Source organism: Blennius ocellaris (assembly GCF_963422515.1).
Source record: "Blennius ocellaris genome assembly, chromosome: 5".
Taxonomy (NCBI): Eukaryota; Metazoa; Chordata; class Actinopteri; order Blenniiformes; family Blenniidae; genus Blennius; species Blennius ocellaris.
In genome coordinates, this window is record NC_137654.1 from 8,793,526 (window position 1) to 8,817,761 (window position 24,236).

Genomic DNA, 24,236 nt, shown 5'->3' on the forward strand with positions numbered 1-24,236 from the left:
CCACATCCGCAGGGTGTTTGAGGTGACAAAAACCCCGCGGTTGTCCCCTCTTATCCCAGTTGGTGGTCTGAGGTCCACCAGACTTCTTCCTGAGCACGCACAAGAGGGGGGTGATGAAACACTGACCAGAATATTGCTCCCCTCAAAAAATTTTCAAAAAATAAATCTCCTAAGAGTGTCAATTGCTTATGCAGCCCAGGTGGCTTTCAAGAGAACACAATATAGGGCTGTGTTGGATTATTATCGGGACCCCCCACCCCGAGGGAGAATGTAGAAAGAGGCAGTGGGGGGGCCTGATGGCGCGAGCCGACAGAAGTGGCGGCATGGGGAAAGGTCAGGCTCCAGCATGCGTGTGGTTCCAAAAGCTGGCCCCAAAAAAAAAATAATAATAAAAAAAGCCTCTCTCATCAGGTAATTGTTAGCGACCTCAAACTGCACTTCCCACCCCGCCACCATCTGCCCTCTCGGTTTACACCCCACCTACCTTTCCCTTGCTTTAAAAGCTTTGAGGCGTCTGAGGGCCACCGGGGGCCAGCGGGCAGATGAAAGAGGAAGCGGAGGTTGGGTTTGATGTGCTGTTCGATTGCTCGTCGCAGGGCAACAAAAGGCTGGAAAAGGGGAGAGGGGGTGTGACAGATAGAAGCCAGAGTCACGAAAGTACGAGGAGCTTCAAAGTAAGACAGAACAAGGACTCAGAGGAGAGGAAATATGTACCATTGTTGCCTATACAGGGGCCAAGCGGCAGCTAAGTAAACTGAATTAGGAGGATAATAGATAGGTGACCAGAGAAGCTCGTCACCCTCGCACTGTAATATGTGATCCGCTCTGATCTGATCTAATCTGAGTCAATTTAATAAAGTCTAAATCAATTCAATCCAGTCCAATTCCATGAAATGCTATCCGGCCGTAATCAAATCTGTGCGTTTCTTCAATCCGATCCAACTATAATCCAGTCGTATTCAAGGAAATCTGTTTTAATCCCGTTTGAATCGATTTCATTATATTCTATCCGGTCTGATCCCAATCCAATCCCATCTCATCCCAGTCAACAGAACCAGACTCTAGTGGCACTAAAGTTTCAATAACTCTGTTGCCATAGCATCCAAACACAAATTGGCACTACGATCAACACAATTTCCACACTGCACCCCTTCATTAGACAACCTGCCACTTTATTAGCTCCCATTGTGTACAGAGACGATCTATTTTGGTCCATACTCTTCCTAGCACCGATCGAACAACGCTAAACACCTTTAACATTTTGGCAAATGTTCGCATGATTACACTGCACGGTTTCAGCAGATTCATATGGAGCCATCCTAAGACCCCCCGTTCTCCCGTCCAAAGCTTTCTGTGCAGGATTCAACAGGTTGAGCTCAGCAACATGCCATCTCACTACGAGGAGCTTAAAAGGGGAATAAGAGTCCACATTAAAATTATCATTACATTTCCAACATTAAGAATGACTGACACGTGGCTTGATGGGCCCATTTGAATATGTCTTACATTCTAATGCATCCGTCTTCTCTGCTGTTTTATGCAGCTTGGTGCTGCAGTTCATCCCAGCTGACATTGGCAAAGGGACGGTACAGCTTCAGCAGGCTGCCAACCCACAACAGTGCAACACAGAACGACTGGAGACGCCAATTAGCACGAGTTTGGACGGTGCTAGAAAAGCGTATTACGCAGAAAACCATATACATGGTTGTGATTTCACCGTATTTAACCCGATCACATTTTTGTTTGGTTATACTTATAGGGGGTGAATGTTTGCATGTGTGAGGCTTGGAATCAATCCTTAAGTGTCTCTCGAGGTTAGAAAAGAGGACTTGGGTTAAGAAGTTGACAAGTTTGAATCCCATGGCAGATAGGCATGACCCTTGACCCCCATCAGCTTCCTGGAGCGCCATAAAGTGGCTTCACACTGCATCCACTCAAGGATAAATGTGGAAAAGGGAATTTATTCAAGGGGATTAATAAGGTTTGTTTCATTTTTCTTCTTCACTTGTTTTGGAGTAGGGTCACCGTCAAAGCTTTCAAATGGACCTAACACATAAACCCCAAAGGTTCTCACCCACTACTGTCGTCAAACCATCAGGAAAACCTTTAAAAATCTCAATCTTACTTCATCGACAGCTTTCAAATTCAGTCTAAATGAACACAAAACTATGGTCAAGGTTGCCTAATTACAATGAAATTGATTTAGTTTTCCCACAAACATGGTTACGAAACAATGAATATGTTGTTTTTTCCCTTTAGAAAGTGAGTGAGGTTGTGATTGAACATAAAAGCTAGGTGACGGCAGTTTTCTTTGAAAGGGCTTCGCTTTCCGACTTGAACGAGGCGTTTTTCACAGCATGCCGACGTCTGGGAGAGGGAAGAAAAATAAAAAGGCAGCGGCATAAATCACTACCTAAACACCAAAATGTAAAGGGCTGTTATTTTACCAGAGTCCTGAGCAGCTAGATTAAAAAAAAATATATAGCCCACGGAGCGCACAACACAAGACAGGCGGACAACAAAAGAGAAAGAGCGAGAAGCAGATAATGACGCTTGCTGGAGATCGGTTGTGATTGGCCGCGCGGTGATCAATGCCGGCTTGAAAGGAGGCATCGCTGATGGTTTATGACGGGGGGACAACTGCCAACAGTATGAAAATGAAATCAATAAGTCAACTGTGGAGCGGAGGGAGAGAAATGAAGGATGCGGGCTGGAAACAAATAAATAAATAAAAGAGAGGGTTTTTTTTTTTGTAGAAAAAGCCAAACGGATAGGAGACAAGACGGAATAAAACAAGAAAGACAAAGAGAGCGGGGAAGAAACAGAAGGGGAAAAAACAAGGAGAGCAGACAGATGAAGGAGCGAGATGAAAGGTGTTGGTTTAAAGGAAGCAAAGGCTTAGAAAATAAATTGACAGATGAATGGAAATCCTTTAAAGATAGATTAAAAAAAAAAAAAGAAAGAAGACTAAAGCAAAAACAAACCAACAAACATTTGTATCAACTAAATTAAAATAAGGCGACTTTTCCATAAACAGCGAGCGATAACGTGGATGATCCGGGATGCGTACGCCTGTTTAAAGTCACCGGAGATGGTAAAAAGTGCAGGACGGATATATACGTTTCCGTACACACACTTGTCGACACTTTGGCGAGGAGAAAGAAAATGTTCCGAGGGAATTCAGGCGGACATGAAACGAACGGCGATGAAAATGCGCCGCCGGAGTCGATAAAAATGCCTGAAATTTTTTGAACGTGCAACAGTCCAATCAAAGGAATCCAAGAGCATGCATTAGCGTAGCAGAACCCATTAAATTACTTTGCTGTTACTTTACTTTTTCTGTTTGTTTGTGTTTACCCCCCCCCCCATCTCCTCTCTTCAGCTACCAGCAGTCTCCATTATGTTTGCAGTCAACACTTGTACAAATTCAGCTCATAAAAATCAGCCATGCTTGAAATAAATCATGACGGCTCGCACTCGGTTAGAAAGCCATGCATTTGCATACGGCAACAGCGCGACACGTGTGCGGACCTTCCACGGACAACCCCCAACCCCCCCCCCGACTTAAAAGCCAGTGCGTTTCCATGCTGACAATCAGCCGTTGGTGTAATTGCGACACAATCAGTGACTCGCAATCACCCATGGACTGTTGACTGACTGGGTCATGCTTCAGCGACGACCTCGGTTTTTATTTTTTGTGTACATATATTGCGGATTCGCGATGAAAGCTCCAGCTTACATGGAAACAGGCAAAAGTACATGGACTGCACAAACAACTCTCACAAAGAACTGGTCTCAGGTCAAAACCCATCGGATGCCAAACTGTTGAAATCAAGAAGCATAGAGATCGTCTTATTCAACGACGTATGTCCCAAACAGGACATACGCATGTGTGTTGAGGAGCCGATATTTGAGTGTGGCGCTGAGTGCTGATGTTTTACGAAAAAATGTGTTGGCCACCATATTATTATTATATTATTAGTGTCATCAACATAACCTGCATGCGCACTCCGGCCATAGTAAATCGATGGACAATAACAACAATGGCGGCCTCCAGAGTGTCGTGACTTCCAGTCCATGTTCTCCTGAGACTTGGTAGTTTAATAGTTCAGAAAGTAGTTGCATATATTGTGTGTAAAACTACTTTTCACTTCAAACGACGATGCAAAAACGCTGCGTTTTTACTTGAAACGTTGCTGTGTAAACAGTGCCTGCCTGGTACTCTGGAACAGCCATAATGCGGAGCTTTAGTTTCCATTATTACCTTTGCAAATGTAGAGCTTTTGTCCTGGATCAAATCCAAATCCCTACATTTTTAACTTTACTTTTGTATTGTTGTTTTTTTCTGAAAATGGAACCCAAATACAAACAATAAAAGAAAAAATACAAACAGCAGGGGAAGATTTATCGCTGAAGTAACATCCCACACATACACTATGCTCATGGAACCATATTAATTCTGTCTTTTAAGCCAGAGATTGAGGTCGTACCTCCATCGGGGGGGGGGGGGGGGGGGGGGGGGGGGCTGACAGTTAAAACAAAGATGAGCAGGTTTGACCAAATTTCAGCAAAGACATCAATTTTACTTCTTAATTTAAATGTGATTTTCTCCATAATGAATATATTGTTAACATCAATCCAGTCATTTGTACGAGCAATTGCAATTAACAGACGTCTCAATAATTATGTTTTTCTTAATGAGGTGTGCAAAAGTGAGAGTCCACATGTTTAGCTGGACCTTTATGGGAATGATCCTGATTCATTTAAATATTTCCAAACGAGTGCCTCTCAATTTGGAATCAGCCCCGAAGATGCCATATTGTGTTCCTCGTGTATTTACACCAAAAGGCATGTTGCATTTTCTCGGTGTGAGACACCTCAGTGACAGAGCCAAATGTTGTTGAGTTTCAGGAGGCGACAGGAGCTGCTGTGCTCAGCCATCTCTGTAATGCTCTCAAACCGAGAAGCTCACATCCACGCCAGTTATTCAGAAAACCAGAATACCCCCCAAAAAGTACTTAAAACGATGTAAAGCTTGTGTGGAAAGAGAGTTTGAGCATGCGTAAGTCTTGTTTTCCTATATTAGCACTGCAGAATGAGTGCATGGATGTTCCAAACAGGTCATCATGAGCATATTCTGATCATCACATGAATCCAGGTGTTACTATGCCGTTATAATAATGACAATATAAGATAAGATTAGACAAGATTTAGGGTTTTCACTCCCCACAATTGCAGGATCTTCATTTACAGGTGGAGAAAAAACCCCCAAAACAAACAAAAAACACACCGTAAGTGAAACTTTTGGTCAACAAACCACTGTCACGTCACACTGCACTGCGTTCTGCCTCCTCTTTGTCAAGTTTTGTTCAAATACAAGCCGCGGTGGAGAAAGTTCAAGGTTTCCTTGAGATTTTTTTTTTTTTTTTCCCTTTTGTTGGTCTGTAGGCAGTCACAACTAATGAGGCACAAATAGATCTTCAACCAACTGCACATAGGGAAGAAGTCAATGGGGGAGGGGAAAAAAAAAAAGTGCTCCAAATGAATGTCACCTTTTTGAAAAGACTGTGCAATTTGCAGGGATTTAACATCCACCAGATGTGAGGTTTTAATATGGTTTTCTCTGGTGGGCAAGAAGTTACAGAGTCACAAACAAGAGAGTAAAGAGAATAAAAAAAAGCACTGTGTGCTCCACGGTACGTCAACTTTGTGGAAAAGTTCTGCCGTTTTGAAAGGGGATCTGAAAACACTGCAGAGACTTTAGCCCCAATTAGAAGTAACCTACACTAATTTAGAAGCCGGATGTGGCACTCCTTTGCCGGAGTCCCTAATCTAAGATGATTTCTCTCTGAACAAATACAAAAACTGGGAGAAACTGTGGTTGTTAATTAGGGCTGGTTTATAGAAAGCCAGCAGACACTTTGTAATATCTATTCACGCATGGCAATGAGGTGAATGGAGCTCGGGCACTTGCTCGCCTGATAAATTCGGTGTCAAAACTTGAGGAGTGCATGCTTAAGTGAAAACGTGTGAGCAGCTGGGAAATTGTGTGTGTGTGTGTGTGTGTGTGTGTGTGTGTGTGTGTGTGTGTGTGTGTGTGTGTGTGTGTGTGTGTGTGTGTGTGTGTGTGTGTGTGTGTGTGGTCAGCAGCAGGTCCAGCAAGCAGCTAAAGCCCCTCATTCTTCTTCATTAGTGCTGACTGCTGAGGGTCTCTCTCTCTCTCTCTCTCTCTCTCTCTCTCTCTCTCTCTCTCTCCATTTCTTGCGCCATCTTTTCTTCTCTTTCAGATCTTATCCCAGTACTTTCCGCCTCTCGTCAACCGTCCCTACAATCATCTGCCTCCACCTCCGATGACCGTCCCTCTCCTTTATTCAAGTTTTATTTTCTTGCTTTAGCTAATATTATTTTCCCGTTTGGAATTTTTCTGTTAAATGCTGTTTGTTTGTGACTTCCTGTTTAATGTTGTTGTTGTAAAATGCTGTAACCAGCCAACTACTCATTCATGCAAATAACGAATGGTCCAATCGTCTGGCAGGCAAACCAATGTATTTACAGTGATCAGTGTCAATACTTTGAAGAGACACTTTTGACTGCAATCACAGCTGCTGCTTGCAAAATTGTTCACGTTCAGTCAGATTGGACGGAGAGCAAGTTTTCAAGTCATGCCAGAGCTTTTCAATTGGATGAAGGTCTGGACGTTGACTTGTCCACACAAACAGATAATTACGCTTCAATCCAAACCCTTCCACTGCAGCTCTGGCCGTAAAGCTCAGGGTTGTTGTCCTGCTGGAACGTAAAGCTCCGCCCAGTCTCAAATCTTTCGCAGACTCCGACAGGTTTTCTTACAAAATTGCCCTGCATCCATCTCCCCATCTGAAGAAAAGCTGTTTCCTACATGGAAACACAGCTATGGCTGTCGCACTGGAGATGGTCTTCAGACCATGTTTTCAAGGTCTCAGTCTCGACTCGGTCTCGGGTGACGTGATCTTGACTACCAAGACTGCCGATCGTCCACTTTACGACAACTTCTTTCAGCTCGTGTGCTTTTCCTTCTTTTTATCCTCTCTGTCTTTATTTTTCCATCTCCAGAACGCCTTTCCAGTTCGTTCTGTTTATTTCTCACTGGCCTTTCATATCTATCACCTTTATCGGGCGGTCTCTAAAACCCCGTGTGTCGACAGATTGTATTCTTTTCAGTTGTTGTTTTTCCAGTGCGACTCATTGTCCGCGGCCTCTCCTTTTGAGTTTTTCCTCCGTTTGTCTATATTGTTATCTAACAGCAGTGACTGAGCCGCTGTGATCTTTGTGCCGGCATGACTCCTGTTCAATCAACAATAAAGCTGAAGGTAAAAGAAAAGAAAAAAAAAAAAAAAAAAAGAAGAAAAGAAATCAATATTAGGTTTTATACTGCTGTGATTCACTGGCTTTGCGAAAGCCAGTGTGCATTCAGATCGACAACAGATACAGATTTATTATCAGCATTGTCAACAGGGTCTTTGGTGGAGAATGGACTTATCAAAAGTTGATGAAACAATTTTCTTTTCCACCTTTATCTTCCAGTCTTCTATCCACGGGGAAACGCACCATCACACTAAGCACACCGTGGAAACGAGGCACATGCTCCCGCACAACAGGCAAGACCATTATGAGTGTTTGTGGTGGTGGTGGTGGGGGGGGGCAAAAAAACACTATACTATCCCCATCCAGTTCCACCGGAGGCTCCGCCGCATTGACTGCAACCACAGCTCCTTCCAATGTTCCCTCCAGCTCCAATTACACTTTCATTACAAAGTAAGCAACTATTACTGCTGCTTCGGCTATTGTTGTCGAGGTACTGCCACCTTGAAGCGGTCTGCGCTTTTTGCTTTGTGACGATTCTGAATGAACACGCGTAATTGCAGGAATTTTTACTCGACGCGAGTGCCCGACTCGGGAGGCTAAAAAGGAAAATTCAGTGACGTTGTGTCAACAGGGAAAGAAACAAGGCTGAGAATAATTTAGTGATCGAGCCGTCGGAGACTTTTGATGACTTTAGGCTGATTTAAGACAACATTGAGAATGTTTTGCTTTCATGTGAAAAACGGATTTGTTTTTAAATCAAAGATGCTATTTGTGCCAAAACCAGAGACGAGGTCTGAGGGGCCCAATCAATGTGCTCCGCCTGCTGATCGTGAAATCGGCACAATCGATTTGGCTCGAGTTCCACACCAGATCCCCTTCCAGAATAAACCTGTTTGGGGGTTCAGAGCCTTGTACATGGCCCCATTTTTGTATTTTCATTTCAAAAAGAGTTTTGCGTTTACGTCGCAACCTTTTGAAAACTATGTCAGTTTAAGTGGGACCTTCAGCAAGGCTGGCATGATGTAGTAATGAAAGTCCTCACACATGCATGTGGACAACAATACACTATAAACATTAACAATAGTGGGGACGGCAACAATCATATGAACAGACGACCAGGGTGGATTAGTATTACCGTGACTCAACTGGCATGATTTTTGATTTCAGTATTTTTTTATTGTGCTCTAATTTGGTCCGCTGGTGAAGATCTTTGGAACACTAAATGTTGTAAAGCGTTACCAATGTAAAATAAAGTCATTTCCATTATTGCTGTGTTTGATTTCCGCTGCAACTTTTTCCAAAGTGAAGAGGAGTCGGTAGCCTGATCTCCTCCTGCTCTCTCCAGTCTGACGGGCAGCTTTTAACTTGGTCAGTCGAAGCCTGCGCACGCCTGTGATCCCCAGCAGGGCTTCGGATGTGTACGTGCGAGCCTGCCTCAGCACCTGCTCTTTGTTTTACAGGGGAAAATAACGGCATTTAAAGTTGCCCAGGTCTGAGCCGACCTCCTTTGCGGCAGCTGCACACGCATCAGCGCAGCAACAGTGTGAATTATATCTCTACTTTGATTTTCCCTGCTAATTTCTCTCTTTTTTTCCCCTCTCAGTTTGTATCTGCTGAGGTTTGTCCAGATGACTTTTCAAAAATGTCTTTCATATCTCCTCCTTTCTCTGTACGAAGGCTTGTGAATGAGTTGGGGGTCCCACCGGGCGCATTGTGTTGGTATGCATGCGTGCGTGTAGATAAATGACTGGAGGAGCCCTGGGCGGTGCGTGGCTGCGTCAGGCTCGGCTCTCCCAGAGGATAATGACTGGAAGTTGTCTGCCCCGTCTTCCTCCGTTCTCTGTGGGATCCTCCTCTCATTTGCCATCAAACACACTCGCGTTCACACACACCCACCCACCCACACACACACACAAAGACGGAGGGTTGGCGGCAGCGCCCAGCGGGGCGACGTCTGCGATAGGCAGCCCTGTCCACTGACCCGCTGCGACGCTGATCAAAACGCATCACAGTCGCTTCTGCGGGACGACAAAACAGGATCAGGACCAAACTCGGTCTTTCGCCCTGTTAAAAGCTCAGGAATGAAAAGTCTTTTCAACAGCATTCCGTTATTTCATGTTTTTATCAAAGCGGATTTGACTAAATATGCAGTGAAATGAAATCTCTGTTGCTTTGTGGGACTGAATGCATTTCATCATGTTTTATCAGATATCAGCTTCTCTTAACCCTTTGTAGGGGCATTCAGGTCAAGTTAAAGAATATTTCAAGACCTACTTTTTTTACATTTGTATCTTAAAAACACTCCTATGTTATATGTACTTTGTAAAAATATGTAGTAAAATTTGCATTGTATTTCCCAAATTATTGATTTAAACTTGAAATTGGCTAAACTAAACTGGATAAAAAATGTTTTGATTTGGAAAATGACTAGTTTTGCAAGAAAAGGGTGGAACTGACTAAACATATATTTTCAATTTGATTTATTTTAAGTACAGAACAGGGAAAAAAAACACTAAAATACTTTATATGACATGCATAACAGTGAAAAACTAAGGATAGAAAGGAGATAATAAAGCAGAATCTCCTGCACCCTGTTTAAAAGAAGAGTAGGAATAAGCATTTTTTTTGTTTCTACCCTCTCTTACTATCCGAGTTCTCTTTGCACTGTCCTGTACAGCAGTTCGATTTCAGAGATAGTTGGGTTTCTCTGTATTTTATTTGGATCCAACTTACTTGAAAAATTCCTAACTGGCTCTAGTTAAATAAAACTGAATTGAATAGAAGCGATGTAGGAGAGGTTTAATATGATAAACACGCAGTCAAATCATTACACCATCCTACATTTCCTCCACTTTCCTCGACACTTCAATTAGTTTATATGTTTATATGGAAAAAAGAACCAAATGAAAATTGAAAACCTCTGTTGTGTTGTGAGTGTTTGTTTCCGCGACAGCGGTGCTGGGAGCTGCTGAAAATGCAACTTTTGAAAGACTCTCTGACTCTGTCTCCGTGGAAACGGGGAGAAAACACAATTTTTTTTCTGCGGAACGGCTGACACAGTCACACGCTGCCTCACTAACTCTGGTACCGCTGCCTGACTGTGGGGTTAAATGTTACCTTGGTCCGTACAGTTAATGACACTCCTGGAGTCCACAACGTCTGAAGCTTGAACTCCATTGGAGGGGAACAAGAAAAGAAAAAGAAAAAAAAGTTACCGGTGATAACCAAACGAACCGTGACGGCTTTTAAAGGCACAAAACGGAGGAAGAACTTTTTAAACTTTCAAATTTACAGGGTGAAAGTCGGGCAGATGCCTCCGGGGCCAATCAAGAGGAAAGACATTGATGTGTAGGTTAAAGCGGGCTGCAACGTGGCACGCACACGCACACACACACACACACACACACACACACACACACACACACACACACACACACACACACACACACACACACACACACACACACACACGTGTATTGTGTAAGATCTGCCGTAGTCTTTTAAAGACCGTCTTCAAAGAGTCTTCCTTTCACTGCTCGTTATCTCACACCAGCTAATACAAGGGGGGAACTTTCTCGCTCTCACTCTCTCACACACACACACAGTCGATTCTTATAAGACTAGTTGCTTGTTGTTATACAAATGCGTGTATAACATGTGTGCATGTGAGCTTGTTGCTATAGGAGGAAACGTGAAGGTTCAAACGCACGCAGCTCTGCACGTGTCGACGCCACAGCAGAGGAATCCGAGCTCGGCGAGCTGATTATCACACGTTGCATTGCCGTATTCCAGGAGAAACCTCGGAGCTCCTGAGTAGAGACCAGCGTGAGGCAGAGCAACACGGGGGCACGGCGAGCAGCTATACACACTCTGCTGCACAAACTTTGGAAGTGTGGGCTTCCACTACTTTGTCCTCCAGCTTCTCCTCCTCCTCCTCCTCTTTTCCTGCAGATTTGGAGCTGCTGCAAGTGATGCACGCAAGAACATATCTTTGGCTTGTGAATAAAACAATGGTGAGTCCAGTCGAGCACAAGCGAGTGTAAAAGTCACAGCTCAGGTGTGTGTGGTTTTTGGGATTACAAGAAGATGCTGAAGAAGACTTTCTAACTCCGGATGCCTACGCAAAGACAAAAAAAACAGGTCCAGAGGAAGGCTTCAGGCAGAGAATGTGATGGTAGTGCTACTCGGGATACTGCCTGCCATTCAAAACAGTGTCTATCATCTCACTAAGGTCCATTTACGTGACGTTTTTAAGCGAAAGCGGAAAACCTTCGTTGTGTTTTGGAAGACCGTTTACATGACAATGATGCTCGGAGCCACGGAAAACGCAACTTTTTGATCCATAAGAGCAGTCCAATTTTGTTGTCGGTCCATACAAATGTCTGTGTACTCGCCACCGTTTCAGCAATTCTGCCGTTTCCACGCATCGTTTTGTTCCCATGTAAACACAAGACCTTTCTGAAATAAAACTGCAAAAATGTACTTCCACTTGAAACGTTGTGTAAACGCGGTCTCGTTTTTTTTCCAACATTTTCATTCTCCAGCGGAGTCTTTGTGTAAAACAATTCCTTTACTGAAAGCTTTTCCACCAATGAAACTATCTGGCAATCAGCTCTCCCTTGTCTGTACCTCATTTGTTTTGCTGTTTATACACACGATGTGATGAATTCTGAAATATGTAATTCTTGACAAACTGCCACAAGGTTAAAAAAAATCTAATTAACTAGGGTGATCAGGAAACATGTGATTCATGTCCTCCTCTTAGCTGTGATGAGGTGGACAACATCCAAAAAACAATGGGTATAAGAAACTTAAATCCTAAATAAATCTATTAATTCCATCCCCACAATTATGATGATGACACGTATATGTATAAATATGAGTTAATGAGTGTTAAAAACATGAAATAATATCATTCATGGTGTGTGGGGCAACACGGCTGTCTTTAAGCTGACTTTTCCAGCTCTACTTTTTCTCCTTCACTTCCCAACAATATTGTGTCTGTAAACGACCTAAAATTAGCACAGTTGACAAGGTGAAATCCCAAATGAGGACTCATTTCATAGCAGCCTGTAAAAAGAAATGGAAAAAAAAGCAAAACAACATCTTTGTTTTTCAAAAGGTGTCATTTTCAGTATTGTTAGAAAAAAAAAAATGGGTATGAAACTTGCTGGGGAACTCTGGGATTTCAGAGTTTTTACATCAGATATTCACTCTGAAAGCTGTTTTTAATGATAAGCTTTCTATGTGTAAAAAAAAACAAAAAACCCTGAAGTGACAGCACTGCGAATCCTATCAATCTGATTGCTTCTTCTCTCTACTTTTTCTCCGATCTCCTTCTGAATAATCTGGAGAACATGCAGAGAAGATGAGGAATTGCTTTGTTTTACATCAGACAGAGCTGTTGTTAAAAAAAAAAAAAAACAACCAAAATGTCTCTCCGCTGAAAACTTCAAAAGCCGCCACTCAGACTGAATTGTTATGTCCCAAACATCCTTCGTGAGCCACGTGAACTAGGTTATTGTTGTCGTGAACACTTTTAGAACAAAGTCGTTATTAAAGTGTGAAGGCGCGCGTCATGATTCAAGCGTCCGCCTCTGAATAAAAAGTGTTCACCTTCTTTGCCGCGTTGATGCACTGCATGTATTCTCTGGCCAGGTCCGAACATCCCAGGCTCCGGTCTCCGCTGGTCTTGTAGCAGGACAGAATCTGGGCCTGCAGGCCGGAACACAGCGGCTCCGTGTTACGAGCTCTGCAACATACAAAAACACAGAAAGATGCAATTATTGTGCTTACAAAAAAACAAGTGTCCGTATGGAATTAGAAAACCAGCATTAAGGATGTGTATAGGGCGCCGCAGTGGTACAAAGGTTGGCGCTTTCTCTTTTACTTTGGAATACGCTGCATGCAAAATACACAATCAGACATGTTCATTACGTGTGAAATTGGTTACGTTTCCAGAAGGCTTATGAACGTGTGGCATACAGAGTGGTACCACTGATGATCTGTGGGGGGCAGTGTTGTGCAGTATTGATGTACAAAGTAAAAAAAAACTTAAGGCAAAGAATGACTGTATTTCCCCAGGCTAAATTCTAAATACTGATAAGGACACAAATACTTTTTTCCAAGGTTTATCCCACATGAAACCAAAAATGTGCACTGCCCTCCACTGGATACAATGATAAACAAACACACCCACAAAAGGGACAGATGGGCGTGAATGACAACACTGACGTATTAGTACTTTTGGGAATACATATATACATATACAGCATATTTGGGCTTTTTGCAGACTAAGTAGCAAACCTTTATTGAATGGTATACTTCATATTAAAGTACACCTCTTTCCATAGAATCCATAGAATTTGCTTAGGCTTTTAAAATTATACATTTTGTCTTGGACTGCATACATTTCTATAAATCTGTGAACCTGTATATAGTATATAGCATGGACATGTCTTACCTATAACTCTTGATGTGACTGGTTTGACAGCTTGTTTTTAACTGAATTATTTGCATTACGGGTAGAATATATGGTGGATAAGAAATAAAAAGTTCCCACCGATGTTAGATTTTAGGGCTACGGCTGTTAGTGACAGTGCATCATATCAAAAAGTGGAGAAAATTTTTAATTATATACTCTCCAGGGCACATATAGTGAACAGAATATAGCAGCCTGTAAAAAAAAATTTTCTCGAGATGTTGTGTCTTGAAGAACAAAGGAAAAAAGAAAAAAAAAGGGAATATTAAATGAGAATGATGAGATCTGATTATAAGAAAGCGAGACAAAGATGAAAAACAATTCACGTCTGCACTCGCCCACCCAACCTGTTTAACAACCTGTGGGCCGTGCGTTACGTGCTTTATCGCCGATCACTCAATTAGCGCGAGATCACAGCTAATTGAGTGGGTAGGATCATTCTGATCAAATCCAGCAGAAAAGTGTGCTTTGAGAGATTGAATGAGCCGTGCTTAATTTGATATGTGGGCTGTGTTATAATTTGTCTTGTGCCTGTCTGTCTGTGTGATTGGTAACTATGACAGGCTGGCGCCTCGCCGTGATTCTGATTGATTGAAGCGGGAAACGGGCGAGTTTGTGTGCGCCCACGCACGTTTGTAGTACGTCTGTAAACACCGAGCGGCGCGCGTTCGCTACTCCGGCGATGCTCCTCCACGAGGAGCGCTCGGCGCCAGGCTTAATTGAAAGCCGAATTACAGGCTTTGACTCGCGAAGGAGACGGGTTGACCCCGCCGTTTCATTTACGGCGAAAACCTGCACACAGGCGCACTTTGGTGAATAGTATCATGGATGTAACCACAGAGTTCTTCTGAGTGCGGGTGACGGAGGTCATAGAGGGAAATGAACAGAGGGAAGAGAGAAAAGAAAAAGGAAAGCAAAGGAGATAAAATGATGAAAGCGACTGGACGACACATTCACAGACGTTGAAATGGGATAACTGCCTATCAGATTACTCCACCTCACACATCGTACGACGGTTTATCTTGCTTCTTCTTCTTCTTCTTCTTTTTTTTTTTTTTTAATCGCTTCCTCTTTCATTTCGTGTCCCTCCAACTCTTTCCCTCCACTCCCCCCCTCCTCCCGTTCTTTGCTTGGCACATTAACGACACGGAGGGTACAACAGTAGACGCACGCCATCTTTATCTCCTACTCCGTTTGAGGGCCACGCAAGATAAGGAACTCCCCTTTAATTTGGAAATAAATGGCCTTCATCAGGGAAGCCAAAGCCTCCCGATAGTGCTACGTGGTTTATTAAAGGCGCTTGAAGCAGAAAATTGGTTCGGCTGCAGCGGAAGCTAAAGCTCTGTCCACATGCTCCACCAAATTGGAGGTGAGGTCTTAAATCAACAATATTAACTGAGCCGCTTACAAAAATAAATAAAAATAGAGGAAACATCACGGGTAGAGGAAGAGTTGCGGGAAGGTTTTTTTTTTTTTCTTTAACAGGATGGAGTTAAATCCTCATTCAGGATAGCTTCTGGAACCATGTGGTTTTCACCATGTGTGGAAAGAGTCTTTTTTTTGTGTGTGTGTTTTTTTAAGGAAGGGAGGGTAAGTTTTCGCCTGCATCTGCGAGTGGCAAATATGACAAAACATAAACAGTGAGATTAGCTGCTTAATTAATGGCGCTGCCCATTATTTTTAATCTCCGGCAGCCCAAAGGCGGAGGCGTGCGGCAACGCAGAGGCCTCAGACTTGTGGACCACGCGGCTTACCAAGACAAAGAGAGGCAGAGAAATGAAAGGCGAGAAATTGGAAAACGGGAAAGACACAAAACACACCAGCAACTACAAAAGCCTCTGGCAAAGCTACGCGACTGATAAGGAAGATGCTTTTATCGCCTCTAAACCATGCCTCCCTCGGAGTTAAGAGTGATGTTTTTGTGTTTTTCTTAATGGCTTTGGCTATACATGTAAAGCATTGTTTGTCCACCGCGCCATTTTATTTCTGTCCTACCAACTACAAAGTGCTGGTATCTGTACTGTGTTTTAGAGCAGTAATTAAAAAATCTCGTTAGCATCTTACAGGGAAGATGCGTCCGAGGAAGGAAAATGAAGGAAAATGAAGGAAAATCTGGCGTTACATGAGAAAATTGAGTCTGCAGGATCCGGACGGTGTGTGACTTTGGGAATTACAGTGCTGACTGCATTATTCCAAGTGGTGGGAAGTAACGCAGGTACAAATACTTTGCTGCTCTACTTCGGCAGACTTTACAGGTATATTTTTCACCTTTGTTCACATTGACTCCCAAAATATGAACACAAATATCTCGGGACGCAACGATGAAACTTTTTGAAAAGACTGCTTCTCTTCAAATATGGGTATTTTCTCCTGGTTAGATTCTTGCGACTGGCTTGTCAAATGTTTAACCCTGATGTAACAGACCTAACAAGAAGGGAAAGTCAACTGTGGAGAGAAAACTGATGAGTCACAGAAAAAACACGGCTATCACAAAAGGCTTTTCAGTATAGACTGCTTAATGTTATCCTCATTACATTCATTCTATTTTTTTTTTTGCCTGAAATATAACATATCAGATTCAGAAGTTTATAAATAGATTCCAGTTCTTGATTTTCACTTTAATTGAGAACATTGTTCAGTTTATAACTGGAGGCTATCACTGTTAATTATTAAACTACTTAAAATAGATATTCACAACAAAGTTCATTAATATACATTAGTATAAAGCGCCATGATGCGTGTGTTTTATCATTTACCTAAGACGGATTCGACAAAGGGGAACCCAAAAGTACAATCAGTCTGACAACATGGGAAAGAGCTCCCAAAACAAACCACTGAAGCTGTAAAGCCCGACTTGTCCGTTTTCACAGAGCTGGAAATATTTGTGATAATGGAGGTAGACGGGTAACAATAATTACCTCAGGTTTGGGGTTTTTAGTGTGGAAAAGTTCCATATTACAGCTTCAAGACGCTGAGAGACGGTGAGGTAAACAGGCCCATCTTTATCTACTGAAGCAGGAAATGGCATTTGACATGTTAGAGGGTCAGAATTCGTGAACAGGCTGCTTTACCATTACCGGTTTGATTAATACTGGTGCGGTGGTGTAGCAGGGAGATGATAACAAGAGCAGGGGGGGGGGGGTGTAGAGGTGAGGAGCAAAAACAGCGAGAGAGAAAGGGTTGCCTCTTATCTGCAGCTTGTAGCTTGTATGCACCTGCACCCTGACAGTTTTTCAATTGACTGAGGGCACACATCCTCGTCTGCCCTATCTTGTATCTGTGCACTCCTTCACTCATCCTCTCCCGTCTCTCCTCTCCTATCACCCCTGCAACCGGAGAGGACCCTCGATACACAATGCTCAGACTTCACTTTGTCTCTCGAAGCGCTGAAGTGAAGGCGGAGAGCCTCGTTGCTCTCAAAGCTCCTCATTTCTCCTCAGCCCTTTTGTCGAACCTCAACCGGTAAACATATTTTCTTTCCACGTTGCTGCAGAGGTTCTGACAGAAATGCACCACACCAAATATTTCCCCAGCCACATTTTGCTTGACTGATTTCTATTCAAGTCTGGTAGGAACGACATCACAAGACATCAGTGTTTGAACACACGGATCACCCAAAAAAAAAGAATTAAAAAGAAATCCATCAAGACACTCGTTGATTGAAGAATAAACAAGCAAGAATATTCACATGGAACAAATGTGTAAAAGCATAATACACTGAAAGTTGTCTATTGAATCAAGTTTTTGGGCTAATAAGACTTTTAACTTTTCATCAAACAACAAGTTCTTAATTTTTAACATCCTGTACCTCTGGGTCTCCACAGAAAGGTGCAGAGACAAAGCTGCTTACAGTTTCTGTAAAACGCAGGTTTTACCGGAGCAAGTAATGTCGTGATCCCATCGGGACAGAGTCCGGTATTATTTACACTTATCCAGGTTTTTAAATACCGTAATTTCTGGACTATAAGCTGCTACTTTTTTTGGCACGCTTTGAACCCTGCGGCCGAAATCATGACGGGGCTAATTTATGGATTTTTAGAGCTTCGTGCCAGCGATGCATTGGTGATGCGTTCAGGTGCATCACGTGACTCCGACCTTTCTTTTTTTTTCCTTTTTAAATTCGGTGGGTGCAGCTCTCTTCAGGTGTGCTCAATAGTCCAGAGATTACAGCAAACTGACTGAAGAACAAGAGCTGGACTAAATGAAACCTCAAACCTTTCAAGTGTTTAAGTGTGGTTGCACCGGACAATGGTGGTGATATTAGAGATATCTGTTACAAGAAAGAGGAGGACACTCCCGACAAGGACACACCGAATATGAAGAACCTCAACGTTCGTTTAAGAAGCAGAATAAGAAACCCTCCTTGCTATAGTGACTCTCTTCAGACTTGTCACCTCTCAGGCAGTAGTTTCTGCAGACTTCAGTGAGCACAGTATGGCTCACTGAAGTCGGATGTCAATGTAATTTCTCTGGCAAAGAGCTGGTTTGCTTTCACTGCAACACCTTACTGCAATCAAGTGGTCAGTGGTGAGTCTCAGTGTTGTGTCACATCTGGTGTTTTTACGAGAAAAAGATGACAAACACGAGACTTTTCTTGAAAAAAAAAAAAAAAGAAGTGCACTTATTGTTTTCTTTTCAAAATGTCAACGTCAAGCGCTAGATTGAACTCTCTATACAAGTTTAGGGGTATAGAAGTTCAATAACGAGGAGGCGAGATGTGACCAGAACGACCCGAACCCAAACTGTAAAATCACCTTTTCTCTGTTGCTCTCCAATTTAGACGCCATTTACACAAGGTCTTTCAAGTGAAAACGCATAGTTTTTGCATTTTCTTTTCAGGAACGTTTTGTGTTTACATGGCAACATGACGTCATTTTCATATTGGGCCACGAGTGGGTGCCTTTTTTTTAATATTGAAATCTCACACACAGACACAGACACACACGTGTGTGTAGACAACAATACGCTATAAACATTGACAATGGCAAGTACACGAGTATTCTTATGGCCAGACAAGGAAGTTGAATTGCTATTTTGGGTAAATCAACTATAAAACTACTCAGGAGAATATGGACTGGGAGTTGTGACACTATGGAAGCCACCATTGTTGTTATTGTCACATATTATCTACTCGCACATGTGTACCATTTACTACAGCTGTGGTGCACATGCACAATCACATGTCTTCCACATGGAGTTGTTTAGCATTTTCACTTGAAAACACAGTTGTGTAAACAGGGCCTCAGACTCGTCAAAATCTCAGCATTTCAACTGAAAACCATCTCAATCTCCCACATGCTCCACTTTACCATTTTCATGAGACAATCGCTTTGATAGTTTACCACCAAATAGTTCAAAAAATATTTAAGTTTGGTAAAGAATTTGTCAATCAGACAGTGTTTTTCACTGTTTATTGACTCCCAGGACGTCAACAATCCCGTACTCTGCTGTCCAGTTTGGACTCCTGCTTCAGCTCGTCACCGTTTCCCTGCTGAGTGATCTCCGTAGGCCAGAAGATATCTGACAAAGGGTGGCTATTAAGACTAGTCTGAGTACTACTGCAACAGACAGCAGGCCTTGTTAAAAATGCCTCGGAAAACAACCCGAGCGAACCGACGTGGGATTCTTGTCTTGTCTGCCTCCAACTGTCTCTCTCATCCTAATACGGGAAACTCTGCGAGAGTACCTTGACTGCTTTCTTCACACTTTCAAGCACAAAATGTGTCTCGACCAAAAAAGACAACTGTTAGCATCCACATGTTGGTTTGGTTTTTTTTTCAGTTGGAAAACTTTGTGGAACCTGTCAAGTGAGCAAATGGCAAAATGCCTTTCGCAAAGTGGATGTACGTTGGGTGTAGCGATCCTGCCACTTCCTGCGGCAGCCTGCAGCCAAAATCTATTGCTAAGAGATTGTCTTCGGTTTTTTTCGTGGAGCTGATGAATAGAGGCTGCACATGTGAAACTCCAGCAATAAACCTGCGGTGCTATGAACTATAGCACAAATCTGTTTTCATTCACTCCAGAGCTATTAACTGACTCACGAAAAAAAAAAAATCCTATCTGACTTCGACTTTCAGTGACTCTCAGTCAGGCATAGTAAATGATCACCTGCTGAAGCGTTTGCGTGTTCCTACATACAAAAATCAATGGGAGATTTATTAGTGGAGACTGAAAGGTACCGTGGCTGCTATAACAAAGATTATAGCTGTATACTTGCATTGTTCTAAACCTGAGCGGTTTGTTGAATCAATCAATGCTCTGGCCAAATTCAGGGTTACTGCGAGTTCCTGTGCGAATGTGAAGTTTTCCACTCATTTATCTGTCCACCCATCATCTTACTAGCTTAAAAGATGGCTGCAGTGGCAATACAGAAAGAAGAGAAGTGCAACAGATGGATAAAATCGATTAAGAAAATAGTTACAAATCAATAAGTCTCTCAACTGAGTTTTGGTGACAACTCAGGAACTCAGGGTCTCCTTATACTCTGATTCTTCCAGCTGTTTACTGTTTACTGCACTGATTTCTTGAAAGAACCATTGAAGAAGACCGAGTGGTTCCAGGATTTCCCGGGAGCACCGAACCTAACCCAAGTGGCACTCAACCACTTATATCCACAGCAATGTTGTCCAGCACGGGGCCTTGTGAATAGGATTGGGGTGAATGTTTGGGAAAAGGGTGTTCAAGTATTGGTAAACAAGATTGAGCAGTATGTATGACATTGATTGGAGCACCATCACGTGGGACTTCCAGCCCCGTTTACACGATAACGTTTCAAGTGAAATGGCATCATTTTAGCATTGTCGTAGGAGGAAAGTTATGCATTCACTCTGCAACATTTTGAAAACGTCCATTGATACGGAAATGGCAGAAACACTGAAAATGATGTCGTTTTCACGTTGGGCCACTGCCGCGTGCCGTTTTTTGTTCATGTAATGAAAGCACACACACACATAGAGAACTATAAACATTAACAGTGGGGAGTACGGGGACATTTGTGTGGACATACGATCAAGTTGGATCGCAATTACAGGGACTCAACTATGAAGCTATCAAGTCCCGAGGTACAAGTCAGTTCCTGTCTGACCTGCAGAACTGACCTCGTCGTCGTCATTAAAGCCAACCCACAAATTCAATGATACTATTGAGGTTGATATTATTTCAGCACATCAACTTTAGCGTTGCCGTTTATTTTGGAGCTCGGAAACTTAGACGGCTCGGCGAACAAAGCCTGGCTAATAAGGCCACACCTGACGAGAAGTAGGTAAGAAGAGCATGTCAATAAAGAATGCTAATCTTCATGTAGAAGCCCAAGTGCTGCTGATTAGAAAGATGTCGCAATTTTCTTCCAAAGGTCTCGTAAATCTCTAATTTTTCAAGTTGAAAGTGTAACGTTTGGGTGTGTGTCCCCCCCCCCCCCAACTTGGAATTTGAAACTTTCCTATTTCTTAGTATTTACCTTGTGCAAAGCAAAGAAAAGGTCGATTTTTGTAGGGTTTTTTGTTGTGGCATTTTAAGATTATTTTGGTTTTCTTTCTTTCTTTTTTTTAATAACTCAGAATAAATAACAGTGAGAAAAATAAATGTCTGGGCATGAGTGAGGCTACTGGTGATTACTACTACCAATAGTGATTAAGGTTTGCTTTTTCATGCTTGCTTGATTGATATCTGATATTTTTAGACATCAATTTCCTTCTTCCTGCGAAATAGTTGGTTGCAGGAGATGCAAAGCATGCAATTCACTCTAAAGCTGTCCGCTTAAAAGACGGAACAACTTTTTGAAATCGGGTGCGCACAGAACTTCTAAAGGATGGAAGAAAATACATACATTTGTAACTGGCAAGTCTGAAGGGTCTAACAAAGAAGGCGAGGCAAACAGAGAGAGGCAGAAAGAATGATGGGAAAGTTACTGAGGCTGCTCTATTATGCTCCACTGAATATGACATTTTAGTGTGCTACAGGTTGCAGGCTTTCGTCTTGCTCTCCCCCCTTCCTCGTTCCTTCTTCCCTCTCACACAGCCACACACACACAGACACACCAAGACACACACAGACCGGACGATGACACGGTGGAAGAAGCCAGAGAGCACAGGGCCAGAGTGCTGCCAGCCAAAGCCACGTTTGTGCTCCAAGGATTAAACAGGATTAACACATGCACACACATACCAGCATGCATACACACATACTCGCCCAGAGTATGGGATGGAGGGGGCAGGAGTCATCCACATCTTATTTTTACAGTAGCTTTGTTCTACAGCACTGCACTGGGAAAAAAAAATAAACTTCTCCCAAATACTTTTGAATAAGAAACTTAAAGGTCCATCTAAAGTTTCTCATAGATGGCTCAATAGTCTGGGAACCGGAAAATGTTTCCGTATGGCACTTTCTGCTGCTGCTTTCTCTGCACTTTCATGACTTCAAACTGTTATCGACATCCAAACGACAACCCATCTTTACACTGTAACAGTTCATCTGTGCTTGTCACAGGTTTCACTGGTGAAGTATTCAAAACATCCCAACATAGTCCAGTCAAGTCTTTTATTTGTCACGGACATTTATACATAGTATAATGTGCTGTGAAATGTTTTAAGTATCTGTCCTGCACCAAAATAACAGTTATGCTCTTTGATTTGCATTCATGTTGCTTCGTTTGAATTTCTACTCCTCATTCTGAATTTATGTTGCAGCTGTTTCTGCATTTGTCTTGTGACTTTTATTGTTGTGGCTTTCGTCATCATGTTGCAACTTCTGCACAATCTTGTTGCAGCCTTTGAACTTGTGTTGCAGCTTTTGTATTCGTGTTGTGCTTTACATGATAAGTCACATTTATTGTATTTATTGCTACAATCACTGACAAACCAGTAGCAATCGCTGACACACAAGGTGCAAAACTGGGGGAAACTTGTTCTGCATCTTGCCCAAGGACATTTAGACACATGGCCAGGTTGATATGGGGTTTGAACTGGCAACTGTTGGACTTTAAGACAACAGCGGGATGGTTTTGTCTGGAATGTGTGAATCTAACTTTGACAACTTTGAATCCCCCTCTAAAGCCTGGCCAGATCCTGGTCGGGAAACAGAGTTCTAGCAAACGGTTATGATAAAATGCAGTCAATTTTCAAAGCAGGTAGTTGTATGTTGTCATAGAGGAAACCACACAGGTGTTAAAACAACAGTAACCATAGTTCCTTTTCCATTGAAACATTGGATTCAGTGATGTACGCAGGTTGTCATTAAATCCTCCCCATTCATTTAGGAGACACACAGACATACCTTTATCCTCTCACGGCTTAATCCACTCATTTAAGCAACACTGCCGAATTCCCCGGAGGTCAGGGTTAGACTAGCTTATAGCATGAATGAGAGTCTAATCCACTTTCTAAAACCAGTAAGAACTGCATATAATTGACCATAAAAGTGGCTCCATACAGGAAGCTGGCGTCGTTTTTATCTCCTCTGATAAAACACTCCAGGATTTGGAATACCCTCCTTCGCCCTTCCACACACAAAACATCCTGACGAGCAGGGGATTAGAGGTATTACTGTAAAATATTCCCCAGAGGTAAGATCACCTGGTCTACATCACTGCTGGAGATCAAAGACATGTTGGTGTGTTTCAAAATCTGGCCGTCACACTGGAACCGCATTGGCAACAAGACACATTTTAATCATTAATAGTGATTTGAAACTGAAAATCATGCCCATATTGGGAAAACACAGATAAGCTTTTTCCGACACAAACACCAGCCACAAGCTAAATCCCGGCCCCAGGGCCAGGAACACAGTGAAGGACGGACAGTACATAAAGATTTTTTTGTTATTTCGTCCTCGCCCACTGATGGCTGCATCTCTTAGGTTGCTGTCAATTGCCATTTAGCAGCGAATCAAGGTCTAGACTCCGATGCAAATTACACCTTTACAGACGGCTGTGCCAATAATTAGCTGTCTTTCCCTCGACTGTGGCTCATTACAAGTCCGCAGCGAGGAGAGAGGATGGGGAAAATAGGGCATTGTGAAATTTGGCTCAATTAAAGTGGCCAATTTAAAACATTTATCACATTACTCAGTGGGCTCAGGAGAGTGTTTGCATTTAACTGGCTGAAAAATACGAAAAAGACAAGATCGCTATCTTCCTATATTCCTTTGGGTGCACGCACGTCCATATGTGTGAACTGGTGAGTGTCTGCGGCTCGTGGGATTACGTATGTATGTAGTACCCTGGAAAACGGAATGCAAATGGCCTTCAGCCACGCTAAGAGAGCCTATTTATATTATGTGAACCTCTAGCAAGTAATACGCTTGGTGCCTTATTTCAGTCCAGAGATGATGATGACGATAATGATGCATTTGAAGTTCAATATTGCTATTTTTCCATACGAATAATGATAAGTGCATTTCACTTATATAGTGCTTTTCC

The 24,236-nt window shown here is 42.6% G+C and overlaps 1 protein-coding gene across 3 annotated transcripts in view; it reads right to left on the reverse strand.

Moving 5' to 3' along the window:
* The window catches only part of chchd6a (coiled-coil-helix-coiled-coil-helix domain containing 6a), an 83,304-nt gene that overhangs the window by 9,178 nt on the left and 49,890 nt on the right, over positions 1-24,236 (reverse strand). For all 3 annotated transcript variants that reach the window (XM_080497116.1, XM_080497115.1, XM_080497114.1), the window contains one exon: positions 12,958-13,093. In XM_080497116.1, coding sequence (XP_080353242.1) covers positions 12,958-13,093 — 136 coding nt within the window. The remainder of the gene's footprint in view (positions 1-12,957; positions 13,094-24,236) is intronic.